Source organism: Mirounga leonina, unplaced genomic scaffold (genome assembly GCF_011800145.1).
Source record: "Mirounga leonina isolate KUSES-001 unplaced genomic scaffold, KU_Mleo_1.0 Mir_171, whole genome shotgun sequence".
Lineage (NCBI taxonomy): Eukaryota > Metazoa > Chordata > Mammalia > Carnivora > Phocidae > Mirounga > Mirounga leonina.
This window is the reverse complement of record NW_023270436.1, coordinates 23,204,125-23,230,769: the sequence shown is the minus strand read 5'-3', so window position 1 is coordinate 23,230,769 and position 26,645 is coordinate 23,204,125. Positions and strand designations below refer to the sequence as shown.

General features: G+C 46.3%; 2 protein-coding genes across 2 annotated transcripts; one reads left to right on the top strand and one right to left on the bottom strand.

Annotated features, from left to right (window-relative positions):
- Positions 1-10,437: 10,437 nt before the first annotated feature.
- On the bottom strand, positions 10,438-18,006 carry CUNH5orf52 (chromosome unknown C5orf52 homolog). The gene is made up of 3 exons (XM_035017380.1): positions 17,726-18,006; positions 15,538-15,646; positions 10,438-12,385 (listed from the first exon to the last, which is right to left on the bottom strand). Exons 1-3 carry the CDS (start codon positions 17,944-17,946, stop codon positions 12,188-12,190), a joined length of 528 nt encoding a protein of 175 aa, XP_034873271.1. The 5' UTR covers positions 17,947-18,006; the 3' UTR covers positions 10,438-12,187.
- A 343-nt stretch (positions 18,007-18,349) lies between these two features.
- Positions 18,350-23,922, top strand: DUSP18 (dual specificity phosphatase 18). The gene is made up of 2 exons (XM_035017379.1): positions 18,350-18,512; positions 21,150-23,922. Exon 2 carries the CDS (start codon positions 21,219-21,221, stop codon positions 21,783-21,785), a length of 567 nt encoding a protein of 188 aa, XP_034873270.1. The 5' UTR covers positions 18,350-18,512; positions 21,150-21,218; the 3' UTR covers positions 21,786-23,922.
- Positions 23,923-26,645: the final 2,723 nt, after the last annotated feature.

The window sequence follows — 26,645 nt, the reverse complement described above, 5'->3', positions numbered from 1 at the left end:
GATCTGGGGTGGAATCCAGGAGCATGCATTTTAATGAGCTCCCTCAGAAACCCTCCCCAGGGTTTCTGATGTGGGTGGATCATTGACCACACTTTGATGGACAATGATGTGAAGGGAAAATCTTGGGCTTTGGCGTCAGATCCACTATGGAAATCCCAGCCCAGCCACTCCCTAGCTATGGGACCTTCAGCCACCTCACTGAGCTTCCTCTTGCTCATCTGTAAAATGAGGATAATAATCCCTACCTCACCAGTTGAGAGTAATAAAATCATGTATGTAAAGCACATTTGGCATAGTAGATGCTCCCGTATGTATTCTCTAGTTATATAACTAGAGGGGTGCTCTGTGAAATGTTCGTGAAATGAATTAAACAGAGGCCAGAGCAGAAAGAGATGAGACCAAGATTAATAGGCTTGGAAAACAGCCACAACAATGGGAAAAGCTCAGTGCTGGCTAGGTATGTGCCAGATGTGTTTGCAACCCAAGGAAGGAAGCCAACTATTAAAAGTTTAATGATATGTTTTGACTGCTGCAATAAATGGATAATAGGATCTAAGTCAGCTGCCAGAGTGAGTGAAGAAGGTATCACAGAAAGGGCAAGGTTTGCACTGAGTCAGAGGGGCAGGGAGTGGAGCGGCATTCAAGGCAAAGGAATCAGCATGCACAAAGCCCCAAATCAGGAGAGAACACCTTGTCTGAGAAGTAACAAAGAGCTCAACATATTTGAAAGAGCAGGGCAGGAGATGAAACAGGAAGCTAGGTGGACACCACACAATCAGGAATACCCTATATCCTACAGAAAGTGAGCCTCTTGGGCACTGGGATCTCCTGGGAGATTTTTTAAATTTAAAATGCCAGATTCCACCTGCTGGAGAAATGGATGTCTCCAAGTCTGGGGCAAAAAAATATGCAAGATGAGCCTGCCTGAGACATTGTGTCACCTCCAGAAAGTAAAGAGGCCATTAAGGACTTAGAAGCCAACTTCAAAGGGGCTTTCACAGGCCAAGGATGGGACAACTTGAACATCCACAAGAATAATGATTACAATGGGTCAAAACATCAAATATATGAAGATCTATAAGTTTGATCCACAAATTCCTAAAGTTGCATAAATCAAAACAAAACAAAACTTCATTGGTTGCCTTTGATGACCAGGACCAATTCATTATTCTGAAAACTGATATTAAGTCTGTATCCTTCCTTTCTTATACAAATTCTATCTATAGTAACCAAAGAGTTTATGGGGGAAAAATCTTTAGAAAAGAACTGACTAAATGAATGCAGAAGGAATAATAAAATTAGAAGAAAAAGTCATCTTTTGGCAACCCTAAATGAAATAATGGGTCCAGGCAACGATTATCAAAACTTCTAAGTGATGGGGTAAATGGGTAACTTCATAAAGAACTGATCAGACTGACATCAGCTGAATCTACAGATCGATCTTCCATCACCAAAAATGCAATGACAGGACATTATGTGCCTCTAGATGTGACCCAGTAGGAAACAGATATGAAGTAATTTTACTTCTCCCCTCCTCTTATCTCCAAAAAAGCCCCTAAACCTGAACCTAATCCAGCTTGTAGCCTGATCGGTGTAAAAAAAATGCAGGGGACAGAGGAACATGCTGAGTGACCCAAGGAGTCAATCAGTCAAATTCACAAAATAGGAAAATCTATATTCAAATGACCTATTATATTCAATAAATACATGGCCTAGGAAAAAAAGATGGGAAAAGGAAAATGTTATCCATTTTAAAAAGACTTAAGAAAGGGCGCCTGGGTGGCTCAGTTGGTTAAGCGTCTGCCTTCGGCTCAGGTCATGATCCCAGGGTCCTGGGATCGAGTCCCACGTCAGGGTCCCCCTGCTCTGCGGGGAGCCTGCTTCTCCCTCTGCCTCTGCCTGCCACTCCCCCTGCTTGTGCTCTCTCTCTCTCTGTCAAATAAATAAATAAAATCTTAAAAAAAAAAAAAGACTTAAGAGACATATCAACCAGATGCAGTATGTGAACCTTGTTTGGATCCTGATTCAAACTAACCAACTGCAAAAAATATATTTCAGGGACAATTGGGTAATATTGAACAAAGAGTGGGTTTTAGGGAATATTAAGAAATTATTTGTTATATGTGTTATAATGGTATTGTGATTTTTTAAAAAGGATTTATCTGTAGAGATATATTCTGATGTCCTTCTGGGTGAAATTATATATTTGGATTTGCTTTCAAATAATATGGCTTTTTAAAAAATGAAGTGGGTGGGGAGCAGAGGAACAACGAATGGCCAGGGGTTGACAGTGTTAAAGCAATGTGATCGGTACACATGAGTATATTATATGGTTTTCTCAGCTTTCACTTTTGTATAGGTTTGAAAATTACCACAAAACGCTTTTGTTTTACAAATGCTGGGCCTTTTACAAACCTCACCTCCTACCTTTCCAACAACCCTGTAAATTCCCCCATGTTTCCTTAAGAGGGAATCGAAGTTCACAGAGCTAAAGGCCTGCCTGGAGTCACACCATGGACAAATGGGGAGCCAGGTTCAAACAGAAGGTTCTCTAGCCCCAAAGCCTGTCCACCTGTGTCATAAGAGAACAGAGACACCAGACACTTGTCCCCAGACAGCTGCCTCCTGCCCCCAAAAGAAGCCTTGCCAGGCTGCCCCTGCAGACCTTAGGAGCGGGAAAAGCTTAAGAGTGATAATCAGTGAAGGGCCTGTGGGTGGGAAGACTCTGGGATAGTTGATCCAACCTCATGCCACAGAGCTGGTCACAGCCACCATTTCCACCTGAGGTCAGCCCAAGGTCACATTGCTAACTGGATAACAACCCAGGCCTTTCAGGGCACCTGGCTGGCTCAGTTGGTAGAGCATGCAACTCTTGATCTCAGGGTTGTGAGTTCAAGTCCCACATTGGGTGTGGAGCCTGTTTAAAAAAAACAAAAATAAAACAAAACAAACCCAGGCCTCTCTGTTCCCATTGGTCTTCGTTCAAAATCCAGACAGATTCTCTTATAAGCTTGTGGGCACAGATAGAAATGCTGACTAGTTTGTGCCTTATTTTACCCAGGAAAGGATATGTATGAGCTAAGAGCTAAGGGCACAAGTTTGGAAGGACGGCCTCTGTTCAGATCCCAGGTTGGCCGCTTTCTGGCTGTATGCCCATTAGTGAGTACCTTGTAAAAATGAGTTGATGTAGGTTTCTTCTGCTATTACACAATTAGGTCTGGCTTACCTCTGGTCCTTTCGCTAAATGAGAATACCTGGCTAGAAGCCCAGTGTGGAGCAGAATCATAAATAGCAGAGTCAGGAGGCCTCCATTCTGTGGTACCAACATCCACACTGCAAACTCTAGCTGACCTGAGATATTGAATTCAATTTCTTAAGAGAAAAGCTATACTGTTTTCTGCCTGGGAGAAATGTTACCTGCACTTTGGAAACTTGAGTGTAGAGAAGGGTAGGACAGTGGGTTGGAGCAGGTATCCACCACCCCACAGGCCCATCTGCCCCAGGTTGTGTGTGAGTTTATTATATACTAAGTAGATACAAAAGAATATTGTAAAAATATGTGTAGGCCTACAAATAACAATACAAGTGACACCCATGAGCTTACTAACTAGCTTAAGGAATAAAATCCCCTATTTTCGGGCGCCTGGGTGGCTCAGATGGTTAAGCGTCTGCCTTCGGCTCAGGTCATGATCCCAGGGTCCTGGGATCGAGTCCCACATCAGGCTCCCTGCTCCTTGGGAGCCTGCTTCTCCCTCTGCCTCTCTCTCTCTCTCTCATGAATAAATAAATAAAATCTTAAAAATAAATAAATAAAATAAAATAAAATCCCCTATTTTCATTCTCTTTCCTCCCTCCTCCCTTCTTCTATAACCTGTTGACTTTGAGCCCAAAGCCCTCCCTGGGTTCTTTCAAGCCAACTGACTCCACCTCCTCCTTAGTTGGCTAAGAGAATGTTCTTGGCTGCTCCTTCCACCTGTTTCATTCATCAAGAGCTCTCATCTTCTGCCATATTCCAAGCACTTGTTGAAATCTCTCATTCACCAGTGATCCATCTTTCTTTAAACCCCCCCCAACATGGCCTTCCCAAGCACCCACAGCTGTTTTCTTTTTCTCCCACAGAATTTTTCACCTTCTAAATGATTTATTTGGTTTATTTCTGTCTCCTCTTATTAGAATGTAAGCTCCAGGATGGCAGGAATTTTTGTCAGATTCCTTTCACTGCTCTACCATCAGGGCCTAGAAGAAGACTTGGCATATAGTAGGAATTCAAGGTATATTTGTGGCATAAGTCTTCCTTCTAGTTCTCTTTGCTGTTGAGTGTTTAGTACTTTTTGAATTTTCTATACTTCTATTTCAGTGGGGTCTCAAGAAAGATGAGAGGCCAGCATGGGTGTTAGTCGAACATCCTGAACTTGAAGTCTCAAAGTCAGTGGTTCTTTTTTTTTTTTTTTTAATTTTATTCTTATGTTAATCCCCATACATTACATCATTAGTTTTAGATGTAGTGTTCCATGATTCATTGTTTGTGCACAACACCCAGTGCTCCATGCAGAACGTGCCCTCCTCAATACCCACCACCAGGCTAACCCATCCTCCCACCCCAACTCCCCTCTAGAACCCTCAAAAGTCAGTGGTTCTTAACGTGTGTGGGGAGTGGGGGGACGGGTATCGTGGACCCCCATAAGATGATGATGGAACCTACAGAATATACAAATCAGCATTTACATCTAAAATTTTACGTATAATTTATGAAGACCATGAACTTCATCTTAAGGACCTGTGATCTTAGAACATTTCTAGAAAGATGCATAGAAACTGTTAACTTGGTGGTCCCAGAGAGGAGCAAGAGGGGAGTTCCCATTTTGTTATATACACTGTACATTTCACTTTTGTATAAAGTGCAAGTTTAAAGTGTAGAAACTAGTTAAATATTTTAAAGGAACCCATGTTCTCACACTTTGGGGTGATCACAAACTCAAATGCCTTCAGGGGCTAGGAAGGTAAGTGCACTTGGCTTTAGGTCAATAGTCCTGGTAAAAGCTGTTGCTAATCAGACCTTGCATAACCTCTCCCCCCACCCAAAATGCTTAACCTCAAGACCATGGAAAACATGGTGTTGACCAACTCAACACCCGCACTGTCAACCCCAGGAGGACTATTGGTTAGCAGCCTCTGTTTTGCCCTCTGCTTAGAGTGATAGAAATCCTAGGTTGTGTTTGAAAATCTTTCTGGATAGTCAATGATTCCTCAGTGACAGAGCACACAGAATCTCTGAAGCAGTAGAAGGAAAAAGAACATAGAAAACATCTTGGAAATGACCCAGGAGTTCCAGAGAATATGGTTGGTGGTACATGATGCAAATTTCCCAAAGAAAGGGGGAGCCAAACCTCCCCTTGTCCAGCAACTGCCCGGTAGGAGCTCCCAGTCCCATTAGAGAATGAAGGAATATGGTGAACGATGATAACACCAGGTATGAAAGACGGATGGGGTGCATCTAGTCCAGGAAGAGAGAGCTCACATCAGGGCGGGCTTCATGAAGGTGGACCAGAAACCAGGCCCTTAAAGGGTCTGAGCTGAATTTCAAATGGAGAGGAGGGAGGGCTGTATTCCTCACAGGGTAAACAGTAGGATCAAAGGTTGCAAGTAGAAAATCAAGAGGCCTCCTTGGAGAAGAGAGAGAATTCATGAGGTTTGGCTTGTGGGAAGAAGTACAGGAAATAAGTTTGGAAAGCTAGATTCCACAGGATCAGGTGCTCCCAGTCCTCTAATTTGCCTTTTGAACAAAGCGAAGGAACCATTTTTCCCTGTGACCATTTCATCCTGCAGAGCCCGTGTACTCAGCCCTGTAGAACTACCAGAGGAAGGTTTGGCTGGGGTCCCAATGACTGACCACTGCTCCATGACCCCGTTCCCACCAGGCACTCACTGACTAATGGGTTATGGATGTATCTCAGTCCAACTTCTTCCTCCTGAGGGATTAACTGAAATCTGAAGGAAGAGAGAAGTCCAGCAAAGCCCAGAGATGGGATGTATGCTGCCCAGGGTCTCAGAGCAAATTGAGGGGCTCACTCTCCTGCACCAGGCTGCCTCTCAAGGTTTACATGTCAGCTCCAAGTACATCACAACAATTACAATTACACCACAACCCCCTTCACATTTACGCTATGAGGGGCCAGGCCTCATACCAGGTTCCTGATGTGAGCATTAGCTCACTGAGTTCTCAGAACAAGCCTATAAGGTAGGTACCACAATTATTCCCATTTTCAGATGAGGAACTGAACCTCCAAGGGTGGGTGGGGGGTGTAAAATAACTTTCTCCTGAGAGATAGAGCTGAGATTCTGATTTAGAGTCATCTAACTATAGAGCCCACATACATCAGATGAATGAGACCTTTCTGCAGCAGCGAGGAATGAGGACACATGCAGCCTTCCAGGCTTGTGGGCAGCATTTCCAGTGGCCAATGGGTTGAACAGGGCAATGTAGCCCAAATAGTTCTCCCTGTAGAACCCAAAGGAGGCACCAGCCACCAACAGCCAGGGTTTTCATCTGATTGATTTTTCCCCCTAGGGACTGTTCAAATGTAAGCTCCATGTGGGCAGGGAATTTGAGTCCGTTTTGTTCCAGCACTTACGAGAGTGCCATACAAGGAGCTCGAGAAACACACCCTGAATGAAGCGGAAAGTGAATGTTGGTGAGCCATAGGAAGAACTGAGAAAGACTGGCACACAAAGCTTCTCAGTGGGGGTCATTCCAGAAGCTGAGAGTGACTTGGTGACAGAACCCTGAAAGTGCTCCCAGAGGAGCCAACTGGCTAAAATGATCTCATCAGGAATCATTCTGCCAAGTGATAAATACATTAGTAAAGCAAAACTCACCCTGAATTATCATTTTGTATAAGCCTGGCTTTGCTCAGAGCAGGAGTCTCTCCCATCCATTCAAATGCAGGTATTTATGGAGCATGATGTGTGCAAAGCCCTTTGCCACATCTCAGGATCTGAGAACTAGAAGGAAGTGCAGAGATCAGCCACCAGGTTGCAGGTGGGAAAGCTAAAGCCCAAAGAAAGGTTACTTGGGGAGGTGGGGAGTCCCAGGCCTGCTCCTGGCTCTGCCCCGTCAGCTCTCTGAGCCCGGCAGAGTTCCAAAGTCAGCAGCTGGACCAGGCTCTGTACTGTCACACCCAGAGTAACACTTCTCGATTCCACAAGGGGCTGGACTGAGCTATGCCCCCACCTCTTTGTGTTATGGGTCTCCAGGAATGAAATGACTTGGCCTCCCTTCCAGACCCCAGCACACAAGCCTGTGCCTTCCAGGAGATCCTAGCTGAGCGCACAAGTGTCTGCTGGCCCCTTGTGGTCACTGTGGGATCTGTCCTGGCCCAGCCGCCAGGGCCCCGGGTGCTCCTCTGGGACTTTCTGGCCTCAAAGCGCTTTCCCACCTTTTACCCCGGGGGCTCCTCCCTAAAATCCCAGGTGTCAAGGAGAGACAGGATTCCCACTCCCACTTTACAAATGAGTGGCAGCATCCTGCGATCCAGTCCCAAATCCACCATGAATTCCTTACCTGCACAAGTGACCTGCACAAGGCAACTCTAAGGTTTTTTCAGCCCCACAAACTTTCAGAGTGGAGAGGTGACTTGACCAAAGTCAGAGTGAATCCAAGCAGAGGCACTCCCAGTGAGCAGGTCACCCCATGTCCTCACACTGATCAGGAAAACTGAGAGGATCACAGCAGACAAGAAAACTAGTTCCTCCACCTTTGTGTTCTGATTTTGTGCTGAAGGGCCACAGGGAGAGTTGAGTGGATGGACGGACGGATGGATGGATGGATGGATGGACAGACGGACTAATGGGATGGATATGTAAGAACTCTGCGTTTCCTCTTCACTGCAGCTGGAGTAGCCAGATGCCTCCCCTGCTTCCTGACAAGCTGTGGCTAGAATTCCAGCTGCCTAGCCCCTTGGCAGCCTACTCCACACTCTCCTGCTGGGGTTTCAAAGCCACTGCCCCTGACAGTCTGGAGCTGGGACCTTCCATGAGGAGAATGAGTAATCATCCAAGACTTCCTCCCTGCCACGTCACTGACCTCTGTGGAGGAGAGTCAGGGGCCAGGGCCATGAATAGGCCCACAGCACGGGTATCCCTCACAGAGCTGTTTCTGCTGCCAACAATGGCGGAAATCGAGTTTGGTGCTCACAAAGGGGCTGAAGATCACCAGAGTGACTGGATGATATGGAAAGGGTATGCCCTAGGCATCTCACAGCCTGGCTCAAACCCACTGACTCTGAGCAAGTTCCTTAGCCTCTCTGTGCCTTGGTTTTCTCACCTGTAAGATGGGCATAATACCTGACAAGTGTTGTAAGGACTGAATGAGGTAAGATAGGAAATGCCTTGCATATAACAGGTGCTCGGTAAATAGAACTTCCCTCCTTCTGTTCCAGGTCGTGGAAAAATTCTGCAGAGGGAAGGAAAACAAGGTCCACTGTGCCCCCAGCAAGTTTTCTACCCTGGGAGGTTTTTCCAAGTACTCTAAAGCATGTGGTGATAGAGGAGGAGGGAATGAAATGTATTTTCAGCAAGAATTAAAGGTATGCTCAAGCAGACTTGATCCCTTTAAAAGGGAGTATCTTCATCTAATGGATAAAGAAGATGTGGTATATATACACAATGGAAACTACTCAACCATCAACAAAAATATATATGAAATCTTGCCATTTGCAACAATGTAGATGGAACTAGAGGATATTGTGCTAAGTAAAATAAGTCAATCAGAGAATGAAAATTATCACATGATCTCACTCATATGTGGAATGTAAGAAGCAAAACAGAGGATCATAGGGGAGGAGAGGAAAAAATAAAACCAGATGATATCAGAGAGGGAGAAAAACCACAAGAGACTCTTAATCATAGGAAACAAACTGAGGGTTGCTGGAGGGGAGGTGGATGGGAGGATGCGGCAATTGGGTGATAGACATTAAGGAGGGCACGTGATGTAATGAGCACTGGGTGTTATATAAGACTGATGAATCACTGACCTCTACCTCTGAAACGAATAATACATTATATGTTAGTTAATTGAATTTAAAATTCTTTTAAAAAGAGTATCATTCATCTGTCCCCTGCCCTCAGCATAGTTCTTCAGACACAAAGGATATTCCACGAGATTCCCTAAGGGTGACACTGGGAACATCTTTTCACAGCCAATGGGCAGTAGGAGGGACTCCTGTGCCCAACTTCATCCCCATCATCTAGATCTCTCTAACCCAGCCTAACTCTCCCTCAACAGCCTATATCCAACCCAGGATCACGGCAAGGTCTTCTTAGCCACCTGGTAGAAGGGAGACTTGGGTTTTAGCCCAGCTGACATTACAGCTGAGGCCCTTGCAACACCATCTGTGAAATCACGCTCCAGAAGGCTCTAGGTCTCAGGCTCTCCACTTCCAACTAGAATAATAAAGATGGGGAACTTAACACATGATGGTTAGGAGATGGTCTCCAGAGTGAGACAGGCATAGGGTGGCCTTTGTCACTTACTAGCTGCCCAACCTTAGGTGGAATTCTTACTCTCTGAGCCTTGATTTCTCACCTACAAAAGGGGGCTAATAAAATTACTTACTTTGTTGTTGGGAGGATTCAATGAATCATGTTTGAAAAGAGCTGAGCCTTGTGCCCGGCACAGGAGTGCTGAATAAATGTTAATATGGCGATAGTCTTGACTACTGGAATGGGCTTCCAGGTGAGATTTCATTTGAACTGAGAGTTGTGCACATGAGCACATGTGTATGTGTGGCCACTGAACTAAAGACTCTATAAACCTCTCCTTAGCTTCAAGATTCTGTTTCTCGAACAATATCTTCCCATCCAACACCCCTCCATTCTTCCCTTGCTGATTTTTCTTCCCTTTAACCTTTTTCCTTCCCAACAATTAAGTGGCCTCTCCAGAATTCCATCACTGCTTGTCCCCTGCTTAAATGCAACATCCCCTGGTTTTTAAAACAAAAATGGGAAGACTGAGTCCACACAATTAGAGGTGAGTTAGTGACTTATAAAATTGACTCGTTAGGTTGACATCTCACTCCCAGGGAATCCTGCAGTCCTTTGGGCCACAGCATGAGGATACAAAGACTCTCAGCCAAGGCCAGCCATCCAGGAGGGTGCATGTGGCTGGAGGCTAGACTGGAGTCAGGCTCAGGGAGGCTGCATTAAGCAAGATCCTGGAGGTAGGGAGACCCTGGGGACAGCTTAGAGAAAGAGGGGCTGGGGCTGCTCTGTGGGCCCTCTGAAGACTCCAAGATCCCCAAAGCCTTTCCCCTTTCCAGGCACACTGCTGATGGCCAAGGAAAAATATTTGTTGAAAGGAAACAAACACACCAAATAAAGGAAAGACACCAAAGTGCTAGCAGAGGTTGATCTAAAAGGTTTTTGGCAGACGTGGTCATATTTCTTGTGTGATAAACTCTAAATATTTAAAATCAATTATTCTAAACAGTCGTGATCAGCCAAGAAAACAGATAAGAGCTTGGAAAAAAGACTGTTTTCATCCCCACTAAAAAGTAACACGCTCTAGTTCTCAAGGGAAGACCATGAAGGAGGAAAAGAAAAACATCATGAACCAGATCAGGCTCCTGGATATTCCGTTCAGAGGAAGGCCTGCGACCAGGCACTAAGCCTGGAGAGGGGCATGATGAGGATGAGGATGAGGATGAGGACAAGTAAGGAGGACTTCCTGGGGAAGACTTCCAAAAGCCACCAAGAGGACTGATGTCCTTACCTAGCAGGTGCTGTGATGCAGAATGACCACTCCATGGCAGACAGGAAACCTGCTTCTGGTTCTCTGCCATTAACTTGCTGCAGGACCCTAGGCAAATCAAGTCACCTCTTTGGTGACTCAGTTTCCTCATCTGTAAAATGAGGGGACTTGGTTAACTTAAAAAACATATATACTAGGCCCTTGCTCTGTGCACTGCTAAAGCTATACTACAAAGAGGAATAGTCATTTAGTCAGAAAACACTGAGTGACGACTAGGCGTTTACTAGGCATTGTGGTTACAGATGAGTAAGTCAGCATCTCCGCCATTAAGACGTTCACAATCTGGTCAGGGAGACGGTGAGCAAACAAGAAATGGCCAACCACACGCTCAGTGCAGACAGAGGTGTGGGCACTGGAAGGAGTGGCCTTTTCTACTGGGGCCAGATGGGGGGAAGTGTCACGGGAGAGGCCTGGACTGGATCTTGGAGGATCCTTGGTCCCTGCTCTCAAAGACTGGACCATCTAATCAGGGGTTAGGACAAATGCCCAAATAGCTACCACACAAGGCAGAATTAAGCCACCTTGGGTAATCCAAGTTTGGAGGGTAGAGGAAACCCATGTGACAAAGGGGGTGGGGGGGGAAGGGCAGGCAGGAAGCAGAAAGAGGTCAGAAAAGTTTTGTAGAAAATGGCATTGAGATAAGCTCTGGAGGATGAAGAGAGCCCTGGGGGCGCTGAAGGGGTATTCTGGATGAGGGGCCTGTGCATGTAAAGGTACAATGTGGGGACTGTCAGGGTATAGTCAGGACAGCAGGCAAGGCCAGGGACTGGAGACTGGCAAGGCCGGAAGCCGTCAGGGAGCCATCATGATAAGAGCCATCAGCAATGATGGGCCCTGGGCCAAGCATTCCACATCCTCACACCAGTTCTTGGAGGCAGGTTCCCTCACTACCACCCCATTCTTTCGGATAAGGAACCAGAGGCTCAGAGAGGTTACAGACTCACACAGCTGGTGGGTGGCAGATATAGCGCTTCACCTAGGTCTGTCCCATGCCTCACCTTGACCCCCTCACCACTAGACAGTGGCACTACTGAATCCTTCCCATCTAAGGTACCACTCACTGTCCCAGGACACTTGGCCTGGCATTTCACTTCAGACAGGTGGGTACCAAAGGTGGATCTTGGCCTTAACCATAAACCGGCTTGATTCAGCCTCCTCCCAATCAGGCAGCTACGGGTCCATCAGGATCACCTTCACCAGAACAGACAGGATGGTGGGGCAGGGCAAGGAATATTACAGTTGCTGAGAGCTTTTGTGCTCCGCTGTCCGCTGGTCTCAGTTTATTGTTGTTCTACGATGGTGTGGGAGGGCTAGCTTCTGCCTCTCCTCCGCCTGTAGCCTAGTGTCGTCATGGCCCAGGGGCAGATTATTCCGCCTTGACTAGGGTGGCTGGCTTTTCCTGTTATGCTGGAGTTTGAAGTGGACGTTGTACACGCGGATGCTATCCAGGTACTGCTGGATGTTCATGGATTCCCGTCTCCAGCGCCCCAGCTTCCTGAGCTGGTCTGTCATGAACTTTTTCTTCAGGTGGTCGTATAAGTGGCTCATCTTTCTCTTGGTCCTGTCTGAGGCTCTTATCTTAAAACAAACAAACAAACAAACAAACAAACAAACAAACAAAAAAACAGAGCTGATGTTAGGATGAAGAAGCTACTTCACAGAAAGTGAGACATCTGTGCTGCTGATGGGGGGGGGGGGGTAGGTGGAAAATGAGCCAGCTGGACTCAATAGTCCCTAAATAGATTGATTCATAGTAAGCCTCAGTCTCCCTATTTGTAAAATGTGGGCATTGAGCCACATAACCCCTATGGTACCTCTGACAGTCTGCAGCCCAGAAGCCTGATTTGGACCTCAACATCTCTATTGGAAAACTGGTCAGAAGGAGGTGTGTGGTGGGGAGGGTGGAGAAAAGGTGCATCCGGTTCCTTCCCCTCCATAAATCCTATCACCCTGTCCCTAGTACTCACTTAGTGCTTCCCACATACTGTCTCTGACATCCCCTACATCACACTGACCTCTACTTATTTTGTCTAGCGTACCATTTCTGTCCTGTCCCCAACAAGACTGTAAGCCCTAGAAAGGCACATCCTTTATCTTACTCACTCATTTGCTTATTCCAGTCAGCTAGCTGTGAAGTGGACACTAACAAAAATCAGCCACAGGTCTTCAGAGCAACTACAACATCATCAGGAAGCTGGGGCACATGCCCAAATGTTTCTAAGTGAAGCAGAGAGTGACACATCTCTACAAAGAAGTACAGAGCTCAAAGAAGGAAAATACCAAGAAAAGCCTCATGGAGGGGTGACTTATAAATTGGGATTGGGTTTTGGAGGATGGGGAAGTGTTGGGCATGTGAAAACAGAACCAGGTGGGGGGTGATCCTGGGAGCTGACATTTTTGCAAACCCTCCTGGGGATTCTAAGCCCTGACAGTGTCTCAAAACCCAGCACAACGTAGGCAAAGGAGAGCTCCATTTAAGGCCAGTGTTGCCATGATCATTGTGCAAGGGGAACAAGGGATGAGCCAAGAACCTAAGTGGATCCTGGGAACAAGGGATGAAGCGGGAGGGTGGGTGTGTTCTCAGAGTGTGCTCAGATGATTCCCAAGACACAAGGTCTTAGCTGTTCTTGTCAAGGTCCTGAGAAACCAGTGGCTAGCCAAAGCTGCCTCTTCTCTTCACGTGAGCACTTTGGGGGAAGGGGCGGGGTGGAGGGGGAGAGAGAAACACCTCCATGCTGCCACTCAGGCCTCACATCCACTGAGCTCCTACAAGCTGGGACCTTAGCAAGTCACCAGGTCTACAAATAAGGAGAAGACAGTCTTCATCCTGAAGGGAAGATGCCAGTCAGACCCAGGTTTACAACTCTACGATGATGCACTGGATGACCTTAGTGAAGTTACTCTGTCTCTCTGAGCCTCAATTTCCTGAACTATTAATAATACATAATACATAATGGATGTTCAATACCTAAAGCACATAAGGGCTCAATACAGCTTTAAAAGGAAAACTTCTGGATGTCTGGAGGGTGGCACAGCCCTCTGATACATATAAAGCACCTCAGGAGAGTCTCCAGTTACAGCATCTCACGGATCCTCACCTTGCTTGCCAGAGATAGAACATCCCCTCCCCCTGCTGGTGATAGAAATTGGCCCCCAACCCATCCTGGGCCAGTCAAAACAGCCCACACCACCTGGTCACACTGACTAAGGCAAGGATGGGCCAGTGACACACCCTGGGCCAACCGGAGTTTCCCCAGGATTTGTCTAATGTGAGCAACAGTGGAAGCACCCCATTTCCTTTGTAGGCTACGGGCCAGGCTTTCCTTGGCCATGCTCACCAGGGACAGCCAGCCTGATGATTATGCCAACATGCACAAAGACACAGAAAAGAGATGAAAAAGTAAAGCGGAAGACACATCCAATGGTACTGGAGTCCCTGACTCCTCTCATCCCAAACATTGGTGACCCTGCCCTACCCATCCTTGATTATGTAAACAGATTGTTCTTTATTTTACTTGTACTAGTTCAAGTTCAGTTTGAGTCACCAGCAACTGAGAGGATCCTAATAGATCCTATTTTACAAATGAGAAAAGGGAGTCATGGAGGAAATGTCATTCCCTGAGGTCACAAAAAGCTGGCTTGTCCATTGCCAAGTCCACCCTCTTTCCACTACACTGTGCCGCTGAAGTTTAGCAGAGAGAGAAACACCCAGACCCCTGCTCTTCTTTTGGTCTCTTTGGCCTTTAAGAGGATTTAGCTTCATCTCTTGAACCTCTCCTACTCTTTTTAATGTCAGAATCTCATAGGCCCGTCTAGATTTGGCCCTGGAACATGGAGGGAAGTCAACAGAGTCAAGAAGGGGACAGCAATTCAGGCGCCTGGGTGGCTCAGTCGTTAAGCGTCTGCCTTCGGCTCAGGTCATGATCCCAGGGTCCTGGGATCGAGCCCCGCATCGGGCTCCCTGCTCAGCAGGAAGCCTGCTTCTCCCTCTCCCACTTCCCCTGCTTGTGTTCCTGCTCTCGCTATCTCTCTCTGTCAAATAAATAAATGAAATCTTAAAAAAAAAAAAAAAGAAGGGGACAGCAATTCAACTCTGGGATTTCTGCTCCACTTGAAGAAATGAATACATTATCACAGTCCATCGTGTTCACCAGCCTCTTCCTAGTGCCCAATACAGTGCCTATCCTAAGCAGCCCCTAATGATGCATTTAATGAATTAAATTGAGTCTGTGTGGTGACAACACTGTTTTCCCTCCCCTTCTTCTATGGATTTTGGGGAAGCAGGTCCAACCCTACTTGTCCATAAGCAGAAAGGGGAAGGGCCTCAGTGCTCCTCCAGGTAAAGGGAAAAACAGACCAAAGAGTATTGATGCCATTTCAAACTCCAAGACCCAAGATTTCTTTCTACAGGAGACAGTAGGAATCCATTCATGGATCCTCTAGAGAAATAACATGACTGGAGGGGGAAAAATGCCACAAGAACCAAAAAATATGGAATCCTTCTCCTTGGCTCCCTCGGCCCAGCAATAGCTGTGACATCTGGGGCAAACCAGTAACCTCAAATCTCAGTTGCCTCCTCTGTAAAATGAGACTTGCTTTAGAGCACCTTGATCACCTCTAAAATCTGTGATTCCCCCCCACCCGCCCCCACCCAGGCTATTGGTGAGGGTGAAGTGAACATGGGTCAAGCCACTAACACCCTCTAATGCAAAAGCTTTTGATGACTTTACCTCCATCTCATAGATCCGTTGTGCACTGAGATTGTCACGAATAATCACCCGGGATAAGTTGCTCTTGGGTAAAAATTTTTTCGCCACTGCTTCACTGGAATTCATTAAGCTGGAAGTGGGAGGGAAAAGTGGCACAGGGTGAGATGGCTGGGGCCAGGGCTAGGACAGGGACTGATTTGATGGGGTCCTAGGGGAGTGACTGAGGCTTCCCCAGGATTCTTAGGAGAGGCACAGCTGCCATAATTTTCGGAGGAGCAAGGGAGTAGGCCCAGGCTTCCTCTTGCAGAAAATGTGCACTAAATGGGTATTTTCTGGATGCTGAAAAGAAAAGTCATCCTGAGAAAGATGTGGAAAGGCCCAAAGTGTGAATAGGACTCAAAACTGTCCTCAGAAGCAACCATCTTAAGGAGAAAAAATAGGATGAGATGGGAGGTGGGGGTCTTAGAGAAGAGCAAAAGTTGTAGGGTAGGGTTCAGAGGGATGAATTTGAGGCGGGTGAAGTGGGGAGAACTTGCTCCAGAGCCTAGGTCTAAGAAAGATTGGCAGGGGGAGGGATCAGAGGAAGCAGGGAAAAAGAGGACTGGAGGTTAGGCTGGTTAACAGGGGACTTCTAAGGGAAGAAGGAATTCTAAGGGAAGAGGGTTTGGAAAAAGTCTAGAAAAGTGAAGGAAGTTTGTGGTGGAAAAAGATTTGAGGAGACTTCCTAAGATGAGAGGAAGAAGATGGGATGGGAGGGGTTGGTGGTTGGGGGTTATGGACTGGAGCCAGGTGCTCCAGGTGAAACTAGAGATAAAAATTTGGCCAAAATGAAGAATTGGTCAAGAATGCATAATGCCAGGTTTTTGCTTTTTGATAATTTACTTACACTATGAAGTGGTTTTGCAAATATGTACCTCTAAATGTTTTTGCCCATTTCAAAATAATTGTTCATATTTTCTTCCTAAAATGTGTAAATTAAGTGTACAATAGAGAAGCAATGGAATAAATTCTGATTAGGCCATACAATAAAATACTATGCAGTCATGAATAAAACAGATATCCATAGTGTATTAGGTGGGGGGGTGGGGGGAGTAGGTAACACAATAGTGAAATTTCTTGTGATAAATTTTTCCCCCCAAAATTGAATCACCATGTTGTAGTACTTATATATGAATGGATCTGGAAGAATATACACCAAAATGTTAACAGTAATTGTCTGTGGCCATTCATTTTGCTTGCTTGTCTGATTTTCCTATAAGTGTACACTACTTTGATAGGACAAAAAAGACAATATTTAAAGGTTAAAGCATTTTGAAGGACTAAAAAAAAAAATTCTAATTCATTTTCAGCCAGTCTGGAACTATGGTTTTATGAATGTTTTTACATTTATAGACTAGTATAAACAAATGTTCCCAGTCTCCCGTTTACATTTTTCTGACAACAAAGGCATGAAAATAAAAAGGCTGACATACAAAAAAGGAGATGCTCACATAAAAACGTCTCCCATATCCTGTTAAAAAAAAAAAAAGTAAAATATTTAAAGACACATAAAACGCTCTTCGCCTACTCAGTGGTGTGCCAAATTTACCAATATTTCCTGGAAAAGTTTAAAAAGGTGGGGGGAACAGAGACTGTAAATATCCCCTTTCAAGTAATAAACGGTCATTTTGAACCAAATTGTTTTCCAACGCAAGGCCTCTGTGGGGGCCTAGAGGATGCTGCCAGGGCTGTGGAATGGAAGGGAGGGAGGGGAAGTTGGGGTCTGTGCGGCTCGGGCTGAGCTGAGGGGCTTTCCCAGGACTACTGGGGAACGTAGAGGCTGAGGAGAGAGGTGTCAGGCCTGAAGGGACCTGAGCCTCGCTAGGCTCTAAGGAAGTTCAAGGCTGGGCCAAAGGGCGCTGGGGACCCCGGGGCTATACGATCTCAAGCCTGGGAGACTAAAGAGCCGAGGAGATTCGGAAGACACGCAGGTGGGAGATGGGAATTCCAGCTTCTCCTGGGAGTCCAGGCTGAGGGCGTTTGGACTCCCGAGCTCCTGGGGATGCGAGGTGCTGGCCTGGGAACGAGCTGGGTGGGGCTCGCATCTGTGAGAAATCCAGGCTCTCTTGGGGTTTGACGGGCTCGGGGCTCTGGGAGAGCCACGGCCGAGGTCCCAAGGGTCGCTGGAGGAGCGGGGGTCTGAGAATAACCCTGGGCATCCGGGCTGCACCTGAAGAGCACCAGGGGCTGCGCGGTCCGCGGCCGCAGGAAGCAGATCTGCGGGTGGGTCCCTACGTGGATTTCGGGTTGGCTGCCGAATCTAACGTGCGGGGAGGCCCGGGTCCGGTTGGTGCCGGAACTGGTAGTCGCCTGGGAGGCCGAAAAAACCGATGGCGAGCCCAGGTCCCATGTGACCGAGGGCCTGGACTGCTGGGCAGCCGAGTCTACCATGCTCCAGAACGACTCGGCAGCGGGAGGCAGAGGAGGGCGAGCGCGCGGAGGCCGAGTGAATCCCTGCGCCGACGCGGCGCGCAGAGCAAAGCGCGTTGCCCGGGCGACGCGTGACGGAAGGTGGGACCTTGGGGCGGGACGTATGCGCGGAGTCTAGGAGGCTGAGGACGCGGCAGGATTGTCCCTCGTCGGCCGCCGTGGTGCAGCCCGCCGCGTTGCCGTGGAGACGAGCCGGGCGAGATGGAGCGGGCTGCGGCGCGCTGAGCTGACACTACCTCTCCGCTAGGACTCATGTGGCCCCCGCGTGATCGCGGGGCGGGTAACCGGGTAGGGCCGGGCGGGGCAGCTCTAGGGAACCGAAGCGAGCCCGGGGTTTCTCCGAAGACCCGGCGCTGCGGATTCCTCACCGCGAGGAGGGACCATTGCTATGGAAACCAGAGCGCGGGGCAGCGGGGGATTGTGGCTCCCGGATGGTGACGGATCTTCTCTCTCCCCGAGACCCTCACCCGAGGCTTCGGGCGCGATTGCTTCCTGAACGAACCTGCCCTCCCGCCCACGGGAGAGAGGTAAGACTGTGGGGGCTCTTAACATCCAGGAGGCGAGGGAGCCCATTCCAACGTCAACTCCCCAGAAAACCTAGGAGGCTCACCCCTGAAAGTGGCTCTTTGCTCTTGTCAAGCCGTGGACTTCGTCCCACGCTTATAAACCAGTATTAATAAACGCCCCCGGTGTTTGCCGACTTTTCCCACACGTGATGAGACCAGAAAGACCAGCTTTCGGACCTTGCTTCGTGACCCTAGGCAGGTCCTTTTCTCCTCTCTACTTCACTTTTCCGTGTGTAAAATGGAGATATTAACTACAGACACCTATTATGTTGGCTTGAAGACCGAACCAGATGAAGGAAGCCTAAGGCTTTGTAGGCCATAAAATGGTGAAACTAAATCACCACCACGCTCGCCCTCACGCTAAATGTTCTTCAGATCTTTGTGTCATTTCTTGAGGCGATCTTTGCAACTCCCTCGCCCCGAGCCTGAAATAAACCTCTTTATTCTTCACTCCCATAAAGCCCTACCTTTCACCGTCCCTAACAGCGGCAAGAATAGTTACCATTTATAGAGGGCTTACTCTGTGTCAGGCTCCGTGTTAAACACTTTACCTGGGGTTACCTCATTTCATCCTCAGAAGATCCTTATAAGACAGGCATTGTTATCCCTATTTTCCAGCCCTGTTGTGCCTATAATTGCCTATTTAATGTCTGTCTCCCCCACTAGACTTTGAGCTCTGTGAGAGAAGGGACCATGACTGTCTTGTACGTTTCAATACCCCGAGCACCTAATACAAAGCCTGATAAATATCTCTTGACTAGCATGAAAAAGTCTCTCCTCCCATCCCTACCCTCACCATCAAGAGAAGTCTTCTCTGCACACTCATTGTCACTGTGATGAATAGCAGTTTCCTCTATTCCTGTTGCCCACTGGGCACTAATTTTGGAGACCCTCAGTTCACTTTTCTCTGGGTTTTCGGGTGATAAGGATCCATCAGTTTGGGTGATGGAACATCCCTTAGCATTTAGGCTTTCAACTGAGTTTTGGGGAGCTTTCTCTCTGCCCCCGCATGACCTTTAGAACAGACAGCCCCATCTGGCCTTCCTGGGGTGAGCCTGATGCATTTGACTCTGGGGCATTAGCTGGCAGGATTTCCTAGGTAGCCTTTGTCCTTCCTCTCCAGTAACTTAGGAACCACCCTCACCTCCACCAAGTTCATCCCCCCAATTCTAGACAAACAAGGCCAGAAAACTCATCCTTTCCAGAAGATCTCTGAGATGACAGAGTTGTGGCTGTTGGAGCCATTCCTCATTCAACAAATATTTATCAAGCACTTACTTATATGGACAGAGAACTTAGCATTGGTGATACAGTAGGAGTAAAGATAGTTACAGTGAATCCCAGTAGAACCACGGACAAATCAAAACAAAACCACATCTTTAGGAAGTGGTAGGAAGAAGATCACATAGGGCTTAGAAAGCCTGGAGCAGGGACTTGATTAAACCTGGGGGAAGGGTATGGTTCCAAGGGGTTTCCCTCAGGAAGTGACCCTTAGCTAAGATCCCAAGTCCTCTGCTGAATGGAACAGATCAGGATCTGATAGGCTTGTAGGGAAAGAGGGTTCTGGGCCAAGAGAACAGCAAAGGCAAAGGCCCTGGGCCAGGGAGGACCAGGTATCCATATGGCACTGCAATGGCTCAGCCTAGCCAAGGCCTTTCAGGATGGAGCAAAAGAGGCTAGAGATGGGCAGGAGCCAGACCACAAATGGCCTTGACAGTCAAGCTAAGGGGCTCCATCTCATCCTGACAGTGGGCAGCCAGTGAAATATATTAAGCAGGGGAACAGAACTCTGCTCCTCATTTGTCTCTGCCTGATGACAACTGCCATTTGGCCTTGAGAAGTGTGCTCTAAATCCGAATACTCCTGTTTCAGTGGAACATGTGAAAATGTGCTACTTTTGCAGCTTTGTGCAAGACTGAGAGAGTGAAGGACCTGGGATTTCTTAGGACAAAGCAGGGGCGTGGCCCTTGCTGGGGTGCTTGCCACAACCCTGCTGCGCACAGCATCATGCTGGTATAGCTTGTCTACCTGAGGCCCCTCTGCTTCTCTGGGAGCTGCTGTAGTGCCCCCCATCCTGGCCTCCAGGAAGCTTCCAGCTGCCTTCTTCCCTAGGTGCCCTCCTTAGAGGCCAATTGCAGGAGCTTGGTTAATGATGTAGGACTCTGTAATTGATGTCACTTTCACAGGGGCACATTCTGTCTCTTTAGAGGGTTTCTTGGAGGGGGGAAGCTGAGACCCTCCTCTCTCTTATACCACCAGTGACTCCTCATGTCGCTGCTTCAGAGTCTCATGATTTGAGCATAAAGTCGGAACAGAAGCAAGACTGGGCAAGTGGCTGTGTGAACCTAGACAGAGAGGCCAGGGCGCAGCTGATGGACACAAGTCCGCCTGCCCAGCTAGAGATGTGGAGCCCCCCAAGGGAGGCCTTGACTTCCAGAGTTGGAGATAAGTTCTCTGGGTAGTTCTGCTGTGATGGTCAGAGGACCGCCCTGGGGATCCTGTTATAGACCCACCCATCCACTTCCCAGAAATCCCCTGGGGTTGGCTCTCTGGCCCAGCTGGGCTCCTGCTCTCTAAGCATTCTCTTCCTCCTTGCAGTTTTCCATGGCACAGCCCAACAGAAAGATGTAGCCCTTGTGCCTCACTGGCCGCTGACCCACTGGCCTGATGACAGCACCCCTGTGTACGTTTCCGGTTCAGTTCCGGCAGCCCTCGGTCAGTGGCCTCTCACAGATCACCAGCAGCCTGTATGTCAGCAATGGGGTGGCCGCCAACAACAAGCTCATGCTCTCCAGCAACCAGATCACCACGGTCATCAACGTGTCGGTGGAAGTGGTAAATACCTTATACGAGGACATCCAGTACGTACAGGTGCCTGTGGCCGACACACCCATCTCGCGTCTCTGTGACTTCTTTGACCCCATTGCGGACCACATCCACAGTGTAGAGCTGAAGCAGGGCCGCACGCTGCTGCACTGCGCTGCTGGGGTGAGCCGCTCAGCTGCCCTCTGCCTGGCCTACCTCATGAAGTACCATGCCATGTCCCTGCTGGACGCCCACACGTGGACCAAGTCATGCCGGCCCATCATCCGACCCAACAATGGCTTTTGGGAGCAGCTCATCCACTATGAATTCCAGCTGTTTGGCAAGAACACCGTGCACATGGTCAACTCCCCTATGGGAGTGATCCCTGACATCTACGAGAAGGAGGTCCATTTGATGATTCCACTGTGAGCCTGCCAGCACCCCCCGCACCCCTGCACCCAGGTCAGAGGTGCAGATCTGCTGGTGACCCTCCACCAAGATCTGAACTTAAAACGTTCCACTTTTGCTGATACAGAAAAAACAGATGATGCCTTTTATAAGGGTCAGAGAAAAAGGAAAGGTGCTGTAGCTTTTAACCTTATTATCCGTATCTTCAAAGATTAAATTCACTAACTGTACAATGGTACAGAAAAATTTCCTACCCTTCTAAGTGACAGGTCATGGCTGCTGGCCAGTGGGGAGAGTGAGGCCAGTGCCCAGGTCAAATGGACTAGCACCTAAAGCGTTTGGCAAGCCTGCAATCCTGCTGCCCTCCCCTAGATCAACTAACCTAGGAATGAGTCAGCCACAGTTCCACTCAATTCTTTCAAACCTGAAGCCAGAGCCTTAAGCATCATGGCACCTCCTGTGCTGTTCACAGTAAGTGCGCTGACCCACTAGGTAAGTGGCCTTCAGGTGGTGCCTCGGGAGTCCTGGGGGCCCAGGCCAACCCTGCTTCCATCTTCGACCCACGGGGGCCCATCTCTGGTTTTCTGCATTTGATTTACACATGGCATCGTTTTCAAAGAAAGCATTCCACAGTATAAAATTTTTTAAAGATATTTTTGATTTTGAGTGCCTTTGTAAATGGCAAGGTCTCAAAGAACCCTTGGCAGCCCCCCGCCAGCCTTGACGAAAGGTGGCATGAGTTTCCTTCTTAGGGGCACATGTGGAGAGCAGGCCTGATATCAGGCTTCAGAGGTTCCTCTCACAGGTCTCGATTTGAAAGGCCAGAGCTATAGACCAGAACCTAGCCTTGTCACCTCCTCCCGCATGTGATCGGGACCTCTTGGCACCTCAGCTTTCTCATCTGTCCAAGCAATGACAGCCCCTTCCTCACAGCATTGTCATGGAGAGTCAACGATCCCTTAACACGGCGCCTGGCACGTGGTAGGTGCTTATGGTAGCAACTTTCGTCCTGAATGATGCTTTGACCCTGCTGGTCTGGGTCAGCGTGGTCATCCTCATGATGACATTTCCCGCATCTGTGCATAGCCCTTCACTGTTTACAAAGTGCTCTTCCAAAATGTCATCCTGTGGGGAAAAAAGTAGTTTGAGGCCTTTTAGACCCTACCTTAGAAGAGGCCTAGACTTTGTAGCCTTTTCAGAGTTTCCATTGTGTTGAATCCACGTGTGACTGGGGGTCCTAAAGCAAGGAGCACACTTCCAGCTTCCCCCCAAAAGGCCTTGTTTAGATTGCTGACCATTAACGCCAATGCTAACCACTGGGGTCCACAGGGACAAATGAGTGGGCCCCACCTATAGGCCCTGAAATCCAGGATTGTTCAAACCCCCCAGGGGCCTGAGGATCTGACTCAAGACCAACTGTTCTAATCCAGAGGTTGTCAGAAGAACAATATATGAGACAGACAAAAGCACAACTGCTCTGTGAGTTCAGAGCCCAGTGGAAGCCAAATGCCTTCTCCCTCCAAACTACCCTACCCCCACTTCCATAAAGGGCATGCCCAGGGGTGTAATTTTAGGGTGCAGGGGAGAAGGAAAAGCCCTGCTTTAGACTGACTTCTCATTTTACAGATGGGATAAACAGACCCACAAACACCAGGGCTGGTGTAGCAGAGCCCCCACAAAGCAGCCTTTCTGGAAGAAACCCAGATGGAAAATTTCTTTCATAACCTTTTTAAAGAGAAATTGATTGGGACATATTTTATCTTCATTTTTAAAAATTTTGAATTAACATACCACAAAATTAATTTTTTGTGTGTACAGTTATGTTTTAACACATTTGTGTAACTACCTCTGCAATCGGGACACAGAGCAGTTCTATCACCCACAAAATTCTCTCATGCCACCCCTTTGTATTCAGACCTTTGCCCCACCCCAGCCTCTGGCACATACCAATCTGTTCACTGTTCCTTTGATTTGCCTTTTCTAGAATGTCACATACATAGCATCATAGAGGATGTAACCTCTGGAGACTCGCTTCTTTCAGTATGTCTTTGAGATTCATTATGTGTTACTTTTTATAGCTAAGTAGTGTTCCATTGTATGGATGACCACAGTTTGTTTTAATATTCACCCATTGAAGGATATTTGGGTTGTTTCCAGTTTGGGGCAATTTTGAATAAAACTGCTACAAACAGGGGCGCCTGGGTGGCTCAGTTGGTTAAGCGACTGCCTTCAGCTCAGGTCATGATCCTGGAGTCCTGGGATCAAGTCCCGCATCGGGCTCCCTGCTCAGCAGGGAGTCTGCTTCTCCCTCTGACCCTAACCCCGCTCATGTGCTCTCTCTCATTCCCTCTCTCTCAAATAAATAAATAAAATCTTAAAAAAAAAAAAAAAACTGCTACAAACATTTGTATATAGGTTTTTATGTGAACATAAGTTTTCATTTATCTAGGGTGTATACCTAGAAAGTGGGATCGGTCGGTTATATGGTAAAGGTTATGTTTAACTTTATTAAAAAAACTACCAGACTTCCAGAGTGGCTATACTGTTTTGCATTCCACTATGAGAGATCCCCTTTCTCACTAGTATTTGGTACTGCCAATATTTTTTATTTTAACCATTCTGATAGGTGTGTGGTATTAGCTCATTGTGGTTTTAATTTGCATTTTCCTAATGGTTAATGATGTTGAGCATCTTTTGTGTGCTTCATTGCCTTCCGCATACCCTCTTTGGTGAAATGTCTATTCAACTCTTTTGCCCATCTTAAAAGTGGGCTGTTTTCTCACTCTTGAGTGTTGAGAATACTTCATATATTCTGGATACAAGTCCTTTGTCAGATAAGGATTTGTAAATATTTTTTCCCAGTCTAGCTTGTCTTTTCATTTCTCTTAGAAGTATCTTTTACAGAGCAAAGTTTTTAATTTTGATGAAGTGCTACTTGCCAGTTTTTCCTCTTATGGACTGTTGTTTTGGTGTCATGTCTAAGAACTCTTTGCCTAACCCCAGATCACAAAGATTTTCTCCAATGTTAAAGTTTGAGGGTCTAAATTTTTCACTTATTTTTATGATCCTTTGGTATAAGGTATGAGGATTAGTTTGAGGTTCATATTTTTTCATATCAATGTCTAATGGTTTCAACTACATTTGTTGAAGACTGTCCTTTATTGAGCTGTCTTTGCTCCTTTGTGTAGGTCTGTTTTGGACTCTTTATTCTGTGTGATATATGCGTCTTTCTCTTCACCAATACCACACTATCTTGATTACTGTAGCTTTGTAGTAAGTTTTAAAGTCAGATAGTGAGTCCTCCAGTTTTCTTTTTTAAAAAATTGTTTGGGTTATTCTACTTTCTTTGCCTTTCATATAAATTTTAGAACCAACTTGTCTGTATCAACAAACTCCTACTAGGATTTCAATTCAAAGTGTATTAAATCTTTTGGCCAATTTGGGGAAGAATTGCCATCTCTACTTTGTTGAATCTTCCAATCCATGAATATAGTATGTCTCCCCATTGAGTTAGGTCTTTGATGTCTTTCATCAGTGTTTTGTGGTTTTCAGCATACAAATCTTACATATTTTACTGTATTTATACCTAAGTATTTCATTTGAGGGAGAGCATTGTGAAAAAAAATTTTTTTTAATGTTGGTTTCCAATTGTGCATTGTTGGTACTATATAGAAATACAATTGATTTTTGTGTGTTGACTTTGTATCCTGTGACCTTGCTAAGAGCATTTTTGTAGATTCCTTGGCAATCTACATATAGACAATCTTGTCATGTGCGAATAAAAATAGTTTTATTTCTTCCTTTCCAATCTGAATATCTTTGATTTATTATTTTATTTCACTGGCTATGACTTCCAGTATGATGATGAATATGAGGGATGAAAATAGACATTCTTGCTTTATTCCTGATCTTAGAAAGTGTTGTCTTTTACCATTAATTATGATGTTAGCTATAGGCTTTTTGTAGTTAAGGAAGCCCTGTATTAAGTTAAGGAAGTTAGGGAAGAGTAGAAAAGTATTTTCTCCCCTTCTATTTACTGAAAGAGATGTGTGAATTGGTGTTATTTCTTCTTTAAATGTTTGGTAGAATTCACCAGTGAAACCATCAGGACCTGGAGACTTCTTTTTCAGAAGAATTTAACAATGAATTCAATTCTTTTAATAGTTAAAGGACTGTTCAAGTTATCTATTTCATCTTGGGTGAGTTTTGGTAGTTTGTGATTTTTCAGGAATAGCTCCATTTCATCCAAGTTGTCAAATTTATGCACATAGACTTATTTATAGTATTCCTTATTATCTTTATTATCTGCAGGGTCCACAGAGATATCACCTTTTCATTCCTCATGCTGATAATTTGTCTTCTCTCTTTAATTCTTTGTTAGTTTAGCTAGAGGTTTATCAATATTTAAAATCTTTTTAAACAACTACCTCCCTTGTTTTTTATTTTCTCTATTGTTCTTCCCTTTCCTACTTCATTGATTTCTATTCTTTATTATTTCTGCAGTTCTGCTTGTTTGAAATTTATCTTGTCTTTTCTAATTTCATAAGGTAGAAACTTTATTTCAGACCTGCATCCCACCAATTTTGATATGCTGCATTTTCATTTTTGTTCACTTCAAAATATTTTCTAATTTCTCTTGAAATGTTCTCCTTTACCCATGTATTGTTTAGAAGTGTGTGGTTTAATTTCTAAGTATTGGCAATTTTACCACCATTTCTCTGTTATTGGTTTCTATTTAATTCCATCATGATCAGAGGACATAAGTTGTATGATTTTACTTCTTTTAAATTAGTTAATGTTTACTTTACCATGTAGGATGTGGCTTATCTTGGTGAACGTTTCATGTGCACTTGAGGAAAAAAACATTATTTTGGATAGAGT